At 43.7% G+C, this 11,697-nt stretch overlaps 2 protein-coding genes across 2 annotated transcripts; both read left to right on the plus strand.

Annotated features, from left to right (window-relative positions):
- Positions 1 to 4,648: 4,648 nt before the first annotated feature.
- On the plus strand, positions 4,649 to 7,170 carry LOC310783536 (C-C motif chemokine 19-like). The gene is made up of 4 exons (XM_083644419.1): positions 4,649 to 5,022; positions 5,771 to 5,885; positions 6,018 to 6,136; positions 6,705 to 7,170. The coding sequence occupies exons 1-3, from the start codon at positions 4,959 to 4,961 to the stop codon at positions 6,112 to 6,114; spliced, it is 276 nt and encodes a 91-aa protein (XP_083500545.1). The 5' UTR covers positions 4,649 to 4,958; the 3' UTR covers positions 6,115 to 6,136; positions 6,705 to 7,170.
- A 1,005-nt stretch (positions 7,171 to 8,175) lies between these two features.
- Positions 8,176 to 11,170, plus strand: LOC310783933 (uncharacterized protein). Its single transcript, XM_083644866.1, has 6 exons — positions 8,176 to 8,519; positions 9,328 to 9,445; positions 9,580 to 9,674; positions 10,103 to 10,235; positions 10,364 to 10,477; positions 10,708 to 11,170. The coding sequence occupies exons 1-5, from the start codon at positions 8,456 to 8,458 to the stop codon at positions 10,470 to 10,472; spliced, it is 519 nt and encodes a 172-aa protein (XP_083500992.1). The 5' UTR covers positions 8,176 to 8,455; the 3' UTR covers positions 10,473 to 10,477; positions 10,708 to 11,170.
- The last annotated feature ends 527 nt before the right edge of the window (positions 11,171 to 11,697 follow it).

Consider the following 11,697-nt stretch of genomic DNA (forward strand, 5'->3'; position numbering starts at 1 on the left):
TAAGTGACAAACATTTTCAAACGGGTCCCTTGTTATCTGAATGAAATTAAGCCCTTCAGAATCGCAAGTGGCTGCTTTACACAGCCTGTCTGATGTGATGATGACGATAGCTTAACATGCGTGCATGGCATCACTTATGTCTTGCTGTGATGTTATCAGTATCTCAATAAAAGTTCTTACAGGCTTGTTATTTCCCTCTAAGGCATGGATGTCAGAGATACTGCCCGCGGGCCGGATCCGGCCCACGGGCAGGTTTCATCCGGCCCGCGAGATGTTTTGGAATATTAAAAAATATATATATATATATTATTATTATTATTAAATTCGCACCCCATTATCATGAACTACGTGTGGCTAATAAGCAAGCTAAGAGTTCATTCATAAGTTAATTAACCTGCACTACAAGGAAGTATGTCAGTAGGTCATCAGGTGTAAACAAAGCTGCCATGATGCCACGCTGGAATTGAATCGCGCATTCAGCTACCTACCAAAAAACAAAAGAATCAACAAGATCAGGCGCGGACTGCATAATCGGGCACGTCGGGCAAATGCCCGGTGGCCTGGCCTGGCCTGCAAAAAAAAAAAAAAAAAAAAAATTGTGCCTGCAGTCAGGCCACTCACTGAACAGCAGGCCAGGCGCCGCCTACTGGTTTACTAGTGGTTTTATTACTTTATTCAGGATTAAAGTGGGTGCATCTCATTGTAAAATTGGACTTGGCCCAAATTGGGCTTCAAATGGCCCAAATTGGGCTTCAAACGGCCCAAATCTGGCTTTAAACGACCCAAATTGGGCTTCAAACGGCCCACATCTGGCTTCAAATGGCCCAAATTGAGCTTTAAACGGCCCAAATTTTTCTGACGCCGGCACGCGCGTCGGCCCGTATCGGCCTGGCCTGCTTGGTATCTAATGCCCGGCCTGAATTATGATCCCAGTCCTCCCCTGAACAAGATGCTGTCGAAAAAGAGAAAGGTTGACACGGAATGCAGGCAGTTTCAAGAGAAATGGAAAGAGCAGTATTTCTTTTGTGAAGTAAATGGGTAAATGAGTCGAATTGATTTTAGTAAAAAAAAAATCCGGCCCCCATGAGGTCTCAGTTGAACAAATCCGGCCCTCTACCTAATATGAGTCTGACACCCCTGCTCTAAGGGAGTGCAAGGCAGATATTTAAACAGCCTTGTTTGTGTACAGTACCAGTGGCATGGGAGTAATAAAAAGGGATTAAGGACCAGGACCCCTGGTGGTCAGTAAGATGGGCTGGTTGAGCCAATGTTAAAATGATCTTTATTTATTATTTATTTTTGCTTTAAAACTATTTTTTAATTTTCAGCTTAAAGTTCATGAAAAAAGTGGCATTCTTGTTTTTTCACACAATAATTTCATAATACCATTTGTAATGCCACCGTTGTAGTGCTGTTGTTCAAAATTAAAGTACATTTTCTCAGATTTATTGGTGTCTTTCTAGTCACACAATTTAATAGTCAGTGTTTCCCATACACTGATCTATTTGTGGTGGTACACCCTACATAGATTTTGACCCCCACAAATACTGCCACATATTAATTTCAACTAGTTGACTGCAAACTCCTGCTTTAGTGCTTACAGTATATTATTATCTTGTCGGAATATTATTCCAGCCAATAAGTTAGGAAGTTCCCTTTTGATTTAATTTTACTTTTGTTTTGCCTACAAAGCAAAATGTTGCTTTACTTGAAATTCCCCTGAAGTGATTTTGGTATTATTTATGCAAGCATAATTCTACCATATAGTAACCTGTATGCAGAATATATATAGTATATATAGGGAAACAATTATTTTTTCATTGCTGTAAAACCACAGAACGGTAAAGAAGATATTGATGTGTGTAGTTCTTCATAGATCTAGTCTCTTCATTTTGATCTCAAAGTGCGCCAGTTTGATCCATTTTTACTTGAAACTGTACAAAATTTTCTTCCGGGGGGGCATGCCCCCGGACCCCCCTAGGGGTTCAGCGGTCCATGACCTTTGGGTGGGCTGAGCCCACCCAAAGCTCTGATGCTAAAACCGCCCCTGGCTCCGACCATGTCAATCAGAGCGGCTTCCTCTCCCGCCTCCCTGTGTGTCGTTGTAAATAGTGCCCTGCCGCCTCAGTGAAAACAACAACGCTATAGCTAGCAAGCTAATGGCAGAAACCTACACGTTAGCTCATTGCTACATGCTGAAAACGGCAAGTTGGATTGTTGAAAACTATTTTCCATCGCAATCCCGCTATGGAGACCTGCAGACTCCTCGGACGGAAGGGAGAGGAGGCTGGCCAGCGAGACTATAACTCAACTGACACTCCTATACTCCCCAACATTTCCCATTCCCTCCCCACCTCATCACTTTCCTGCTCTCTCCTCTCTCACATTCCCCCTGCTCTCTCCCCCCCTTCTCCTGCTCTCTCCTCCGCTCTCTCCTATATTTCTATATTTTCTATATTTCTCTATCAATTGTTCAATGTATTATCATTACTACTGTAATTTGCTACTGTTGTGTCAGCTAGAATTAGCTAGACATATTTTCTGTGAAGCCCTCTGGGACATGCTTGTGAATTAGGGCTATACAAATCAACTTGACTTGACTTGACTTGACATAGGCTTACACACAAAAACACACGGACCATAACGTAACTGACACATAGGGTATACTGTATGCATGCATGTGTAAGTGAATGACTGAGAGTCCTCATGAGTACCGAGTGGTAGCGAGTGCGTTATTGGTTAAACTCACTCCCCAGTATATTAAGGCCCGTTAAGCAACGAACTCTGCCAAGGGAGCTTTATAGCTCTCTCGGCAGAGTGGTTAGCGTGTGCGCTTTGGAAGCGGGAGGTCAGCGGATCGAATCCCACTCCACTCCTGGGCAAGCCCCTAACATGAGTTGCTGCAAGTGCCATCAACACAAGGCAGGTTACACATGCAGTGCGCGTGCACACACACACATACACACGAACGCCCGCACACACACACACACACACACACACACACACACACACAGATACCTCAGCACTGCCAGCACGATGCTACCGATTGCATACAAGCAGAATTCCCCCGACCACATGATTATTTGGACAAATGTGGGAAAAGATTAAGATAAAGATCAGATCAGATCACAGATCAGATCAGATCACAGCGGGGAGTTCTTTACTCGGAAACCCAAACCTTTATTTCACACTGTGCTATGATTTGATATGACTACAGGGATGTTTCTCTTTTCTACATGTCCTTCAGTTTGTGGTACAGCACACATACACACAGACATACACACACACACACACACACACACACACACACACACACACACACACCCACACACACCCACACACACACACACACACACACACACACACACACACACACACACACACACACACACACACACACACACACACACACACACACACACACTCACAGACACACACACACACACACACACACACACACACACACACACACACACACACACACACACACACACACACACACACACACACTCACAGACAGACACACACACACACACACACACACACACACACACACACACACACACACACACTCACACACACACACACATACACACACACAAAACCTCAGACCAGGACCATGGAGCTCATCACACTTCAGATTGACCTCACAAACCAAAAGCTTGAAAGCTTCTGACTGGGGTTATAGGTTGACATAGTGACTGGGGTTATAGGTTGACATAGTGACTGGGGTTATAGGTTGACATAGGGGGCCGTTATGAAAGATTTGATATTGACCAGTCAGTGTCTCCCATCTCCAAAGTGATGGAGCTTCCTCCATGCACATGTCACATGGTGTCTGATCCACGCTGCCTCTCCCGCAGCTGTGCATGGCTCTCGATGTTGTCTCAATCAGTCAGATGTCATCTCAGGACTCTTATATGGATGCGAGATGTGGAAGCTGATGAACATCATCTTGATGTATTTGTAAAAAGGATTCTAAAGATATACTGGCCAGTACAAATGAGCAATGAATAAGTTCACAGGTTTGCCGGCATAGAAAAGGTCAGCACACAGATACGGACGAGGGGATGGAAATACATCGGACATATAATTCTGAGAGCACCGACAGTTAGGAGCGAATGGCTTTACGGTGGACACCAGATGCAAAAGGAAATAGAATGTGTCCTAAAGGAACGTGGTGGAGAACTGTGGAGAGGTAAAGATGATGGTCCTAACATCATAGACGCGGCGGCAGGCTGATCTCATCAGATGTCCGACTCTTCACCCCAGAAGAAACCGGACCGAAGTCATGTAAGTCAATGACTCCACAGTTTGGTACATCATGCATGTGTGGAAGTATGGTATTTCTGTTTGAAGGTGCCAGGAGAAGCAGGTAGCGGGAAAGGAGAAAGTACATGCAGATTGCCTCAGGGGAATAGATCTTGAACGACAGACAGAAGGTGTCAGGGGGTGTGGTTGGGAGGGAAGAGAAAAGGAAGGTGGGATGAAAAGGTAATTGGCCTGCAAGTAGGTGGGTTTGGTTTACGGGAGAGAGATAACAACTTTCACCTGTTTGCAGTAAGAGTGAAACTTAGAAACCCTTTCACTTTCACACCTGTTTGGTATAAATAATACCTGCAGCACAGTGTCCATCTCACAGCAACTTCACTCTCCTGAAGAGCCTCACAGAACATCTCACAGCAACTTCACTCTCCTGAAGAGCCTCACAGAACATCTCCCAGCAACTTCACTCTCCTGAAGAGCCTCACAGAACATCTCACAGCATCTTCACTCTCCTGCAGAGCCTCACAGAACATCTCACAGCAACTTCACTCTCCTGAAGAGCCTCACAGAACATCTCACAGCAACTTCACTCTCCTGAAGAGCCTCACAGAACATCTCACAGCATCTTCACTCTCCTGAAGAGCCTCACAGAAAGAAGCAAGCAGCCCAGACAAAGCTCCAAGACAAGAAGCATGGCATCTCGAGTGGCACCACTTCTCCTTCTGCTGGCAGTCATCTGCATCGGGTTTGCAGCAGGTAACACACGCACGCACGCACACACGCACACACAAACACACACACACACACACACACACACACACACACACACACACACACACACACACACACACACACAGACACACACACACACACACACACACACACACACACACACACACACACACACACACACACACACACACACACACACACACACCTTACAGTATGTAAACTGACATGCATTGCACAGCCAACACTAGCAAACACTAGTAAAATATGAAAAAGAAGCATGGTGCATATACATTGGATATAACTGCATGTTAGAAATCAGCTTGTCTCGTGTGCACATCATCACTGTCAGGTGAAAAACTTTTATCTCACAAATGTAAACTAAGAAGAACATAGGTTGATGTCAGCTTGATGCAGCTTTGAAAGAGTTTCATAAGCCTAAACGTTTTCTCAACCAATAGATGAACGTTCAAGACTAGAAACTGTTCCAAAGTGCTTATTCTAAGCTCAGAGGTCTTTGGCCTCCAGGTTCTGAACTGTTGAGGAAGTGCAAGTGACTCTCAAGAGGATTTCTTGTAAAATGGGTCTTCATGAGGCAGTGCCTGTGTAGAGAATGCAAATATTTCATGATGATGAGAATTTGTGTGGATCTGACCTCTCACGAGACATGCATAAGAGATGTTCACTGATTTGCACCCATCAGTCTTCCTACCTGTCCTCTCTACCTTTTGTGACCGCGATCTCCTGATCACTTTGTCTCTCTGTCCTCCTGCAGCGGAGGTCGCTGTTGACTGCTGTCTGGAGGTCACTAACAAGCCGTTTCCTCGCAAACTAGTTGAGTCCATCACCATTCAGAGAGCTGGTGTCGGATGTGACATCAGTGCCACCGTGTAAGTTACAACCCCGCATCCAACATTCACAAGACGATTCACACGTTCCTCACTCCTAAGAGTAAGAGTAGTACTTTCCACCCAGCTCTGTACTGCAGCTTTGTCTCAATTCTCTGTCTTCTACCTTTACAGGCTAACCTCAAAGGGTGGACTGAAACTGTGCGTCCCCCTCCCCAGCCAGAGCAAATGGGTGCGAAATCTCGTCGCTCATCTGCAGAAGACCGCTTAGAAGCACCGAAGCAGTAAAGAAGGTATTAAAGATAAATTCAAATTAATCCCCATTTGTTGAACTCTAAACAACTTTTTAGCCTAGTATGGAATTTCTTCTTCCGAATCCTTTAAAGGAACACTCCGCCCATTTTCAACCAGCTTTGTATCATTAGAACATCAGTAGTATATCAGAAAACTGTAAACGGTTTTGAAGTCTGTCATTTAATTTTGACTCAAATTAATAACTCATTAACTCAAATCAACTCTCAATAACTGTCAAACTAGATGAATGATGAATAGTTTGACAGTTATTGAGAGTTGATTTGAGTTAATGAGTTATTAATTTGAGTTAGTGTGGACCAGTGATGTCACTGGTCCACACTTTAACACTCAATAACTGTCAAATTAAATGACAGACTTCAAAACAGTTTACAGTTTTCTGATATACTACTGATGTTCTAATGATACAAAGCTGGTTGAAAATGGGCGGAGTGGTCCTTTAAGAGTGTTGAGTGTTGCTGCTTTTGCTCACAATCCAGCTCTGTCTCCGCTTGAAGTTGTAGTTTTGTAGCTAACCACTCTCCTCTCTTCTGAATTCCTTGCTTACAGGAGAAGGGCAGATTGAAAACAGAGATGGAGTGGACTCTCTGGAGGAAGCTGCATGGCTGAGGGAGGACCACACTTCAACCAAGAGCAGAAGCAGCTTGTTGGAGCTTTGGGGATCATCACTTCATACTGTACATAGTGTATATCTGTGTGTCTTCATGCTAGTGAATTCAGGGACAGGGGGAATGTCGTTTTGAATGTGTTGTGTTTTTATCTGTTGTGACTGTGGGGTCAAAGTGGTTTCTTCATATGAGCCTGTGTTGTTTATTGGGTGGCACTATCAGAGTTGGGGGTTTGTGGGTGTCACCCATTAAAACTTGTGTACTGTAGGTGCTTCGACAGAAGCATCCGCCAAATTAAGCTATGAACATGTTTTCAGTTATAACATTTACAAAAATGTTGATAAGCATGTGTGAACATTTACAAAAAGTATTGTCAAGAATGTCTTTTATAAATAAAGCTTGGTACTCATTTGTAACCACTTAAAGCGGTCTTTTTCTTTCAACTGAAACGTCACATGAGCACATATTCTCTGCACAGGTATCAGGATGACTGAAAATACAATATATAAATTCCAGACTTTTTAAGCTCAATACCCAAAATCTGTGACATGATTTAACAAAGACAAATATTTTACAACTCAAAATACTTTTAGGACGCTCAATATCTACAAACATTGCAAATGGAAAAGTTCACCATGTGACCCAAACTCTCCCCTGAAACCAGGAAGATGAGGATAATAATTTATTTAAATGAGAATAGATTGTAAAGGTATGTGAGCCTTTATTTCTGGAGATGTGTTACATGCCTGCTAGTAGGCCTACTGCAATGGCAGATGTGTTTACAGTAGGGGGCGACCTGGAGGCTCTGTGGTCTTTCGCTCCATCATCTCTGTCTCTCCCCATGTTGATCTCTTAAGCCCCAAACGCTCCCAATGCGTTTGGGGCTTAAGACGCACACATGTTTTGTTTTGGCTTTCTTTCTTTCTTTTCTGCATTTGTTTAGTTCCTCTTTACTATTCCTTCTTGACGTGTCATTTTTGTGTGCTGCTTGTTTTTGTTTCAGTGTTCAGTTTCATTTCCCCATTTATTTGGTTTGTTTTGGTTGGCGCTTGTGTTTCCAAGTAGTAGGTAGTGTATTTTGCCCCACACACACACGCACGCACGCACGCACGCACGCACGCACGCACACACACACACACACACACACACACACACACTGAACTGATCCAATTGTGGAAGAGGTTTGAACTTGTTCATCACGGCTGCTTTCACAGTCTTGGCATTTAACCCAGCTGTCAGGAGCTGTTGGGAAAAAAGAGAAAAGAAAGGTGGATGAAAAGGTAATTGGCCTGCAAGTAGGTGGGTTTGGTTTACGGGAGAGAGATAACAACTTTCACCTGTTTGCAGTAAGAGTGAAACTTAGAAACCCTTTCACTTTCACACCTGTTTGGTATAAATAATACCTGCAGCACAGTGTTCATCTCACAGCAACTTCACTCTCCTGCAGGTACTTGTAGGTGGGTTTGGTTTACCTGAGAGACATAACAGCTTTCACACCTGTTTGCTATAAATTACCTGCAGAGCAGCGTCCGTCTCACAGCAACTTCACTCTCCTGCAGAGCCTCACAGAACATCTCACAGCAACTTCACTCTCCTGAAGAACCTCACAGAACATCTCACAGCATCTTCACTCTCCTGCAGAGCCTCACAGAAAGAAGCAAGCAGCCCAGACAAAGCTCCAAGACAACAAGCATGGCATCTCGAGTGGCACCACTTCTCCTTTTGCTGGCAGTCATCTGCATCGGGTTTGCAGCAGGTAACACACACACACACACACACCACACACGCATGCACGCACGCACGCACACACACACACACACACACACACACACGCACACAAGCTTGCACGCACGCATCCGCACGCACGCACGCACGCACACGCACACGCACACGCACACGCACACGCACACGCACACACACACACACACACACACACACACACACACACACACACACACACACACACACACCTTATGTGAACTGACATGCATTGCACAACCAACACTAGCAAACACTAGTAAAATATGAAAAAGAAGCATGGTGCATATACATGAGATATAACTGCATGTTAGAAATCAGCTTGTCTCGTGTGCACATCATCACTGTCAGGTGAAAAACTTTTATCTCACAAATGTAAACTAAGAAGAACATAGGTTGATGTCAGCTTGATGCAGCTTTGAAAGGGTTCCATAAAAGCCCAAAAGTTACAGAATCTTCTCAACCCATAGATGAACATTCAAGACTAGAATCTGTTCCAAAATGTTTATTCTAAGCTCAGAGGTATTTGGCCTCCAGGTTCTGAACTGTTGAGCAAGTGCAAGTGACTCTCAAGAGAATTTCTTGTCAAATGGGTCTTCATGAGGCAGTGCCTGTGTAGAGAAATATATACAGTATATATATATATTTCATAATGATGAGAATTTGTGTGGATCTGACCTCCCACTAGACATGCATAAGAGATTTTCACTGATTGCCCCGATCAGTCTGTCCTTCCTACCTTTCCTCTCTACGTTTTGTGACCGGTCCCCTGTGTCTGATCACTTTGTCTCTCTGTCCTCCTGCAGCGGAGGTCGGTCCTGGATGCTGTCAGAACGTCAATGATAACTGGCGGTTTTTTCGCAAACTAGTTGAGTCCATCACCATTCAGACAGCTGGCGAAGGATGTGACATCAGCGCCTCCGTGTAAGTTACAACCCCGCATCCAACATTCACAAGACGATTCACACGTTCCTCACTCCTAAGAGTAAGAGTAGTATACTTTCCACCCAGCTCTGTACTGCAGCTTTGTCTCAATTCTCTGTCTTCTACCTTTACAGGCTCATTACAGAAGGTGGAGCGAAACTGTGTGCCCCCCACCCCAGCCAGAGCAGATGGGTGCAAACTCTCGTCGCTCAACTTCGATCTCAAAAATGTAAACTAAGAAGAACATAGGTTGATGTCAGCTTGATGCAGCTTTGAAAGGGTTTCATAAAAGCCCAATAGTTACAGAATTTTCTCAACCCGATGAACGTTAAAGACTAGAATCTGTTCCAAAGTGTTTATTCTAAGCGCAGAGGTATTTGGCCTCCAGGTTCTGAACTGTTGAGGAAGTGCAAGTGACTCTCAAGAGGATTTCTTGTAAAATGGGTCTTCATGAGGCAGTGCCTGTGTAGAGAAATAAATAAAAAATTAATAAATATTTCATAATGATGATAATTTCTGTGGATCTGATCTCCCACTAGACATGCATAAGAGATTTTCACTGATTGCTTCAATCAGTCTGTCCTTCCTACCTTTCCTCTCTACATTTTGTGACCGGTCCCCTGTGTCTGATCACTTTGTCTCTCTGTCCTCCTGCAGCGGAGGAGCTCACTTCACCCCCCTTTGTTGACTGCAGCTGTCTGGAGATCACTCACAAGCCGTTTCCTCGCAACAAAGTTAAGTCCTTCACCATTCAGACAGCTGGCGAAGGATGTGACATCAGCGCCACCCAGTAAGTCGCAACCCCGCATCCAACATTCACAAGACGATTCACACGTTCCTCACTCTTAGGAGTAAGAGTAGTATACTTTCCACCCAGCTCTGTACTGCAGCTTTGTCTCAATTCTCTGTCTTCTACAGGATCGTTACAAAGGGTGGACAGAGACTGTGCGTCCCACACCCCGGCTACAGCAGATGGGTGCGACTTCTCGTCGCTGATTGGCAGAAGACCAGAGGAGCGAAGCAGTAAAGGAGGTATTAATTCAAATGAATCCCCATTTGTTGAACTCTAAACAACTTTTTAGCCTAGTATGGAATTTCTTTGTCCAAATCCTTTAATGATAAACCACCTTCAACCATCTCTAGTTTCCCTGCTTAAGAGTGTTGAGTGTTGCTGCTTTTGCTCATAATCCAGCTCTGTCTCCACTTGAAGTTGTAGTTTTGTAGCTAACCACTGTCCTCTCTTCTGAATTCCTTGCTTACAGGAGAAGGGCAGATTGAAAACAGAGATGGAGTGGACTCTCTGGAGGAAGCTGCATGGCTGAGGGAGGACCACACTTCAAGCAAGAGCAGAAGCAGCTTGTTAGATCTTTGGGAATCATCACTTCATACATGTAGCGACATAGTGTATCTGTGTGTCTTCATGCTAGTGAATTCAGGGACAGGGGGAATGTCGTTTTGAATGTGTTGTGTTTGTATTTGCTGTGACTGTGGGGTCAAAGTGGTTTCTTCATATGAGCCTGTGTTGTTTAATGGGGGGCACTATCAGAGTTGAGGGTTTGAATCCCATGGGGGTCGCCCACGTAAAAAATCATGTAGCCTACTGTAGGTGCTTAGACAGAAGCATCCACCAAATTAAGATAAGAATATGTTTTCATAAGCATGTGTGAACATTTCCAAAAAGTATACTGTCAAGAATTTCTTTTATAAATAAAGCTTGGTACTGATTTTAACCACTTTTCTTTAAACAGAAAGGCCACATGAGCACATTCTCTGCGTCAGGATGACTGAAAATACAATATATAAATTCCAGACTTTTTAAGTTCAACACCCAAAATCTGTGACATGTTTTTAACAAACAAACAAAAATCTTTTACAACTCAAAAACAACCCAAAAAAATACTTTTTTCCCCCACTGAAACCAGGAAGATGAGGATAATAATGTATTTAAATGAGAATAGATTGTAAAGGTATGTGAGCCTTTCTTTCTGGAAATGTGTTACATGCCTGCTAGTAATAATGGCAGATGTGTTTACATTGGGAGCGACCTGGTGGCTCTGTGGTCTTTACTACCATACCCGCTCAAAATGTATATTTATTTCTATTTCATATGTAGATTTTATTTATGTTGGCTGCTTCTTCTGGCTTTTTCGGGTTACTGGTTCTTATGTGCCATCTCCATATGATGATATTTAATTCTTTGTAATTATATGTATTCTGATTGCCTAATTATTGATCTGTGCCAGCTGGATGCA

The sequence above is a fragment of the Poromitra crassiceps genome (genome assembly GCF_964638095.1).
Source record: "Poromitra crassiceps genome assembly, chromosome: 10".
Lineage (NCBI taxonomy): Eukaryota > Metazoa > Chordata > Actinopteri > Beryciformes > Melamphaidae > Poromitra > Poromitra crassiceps.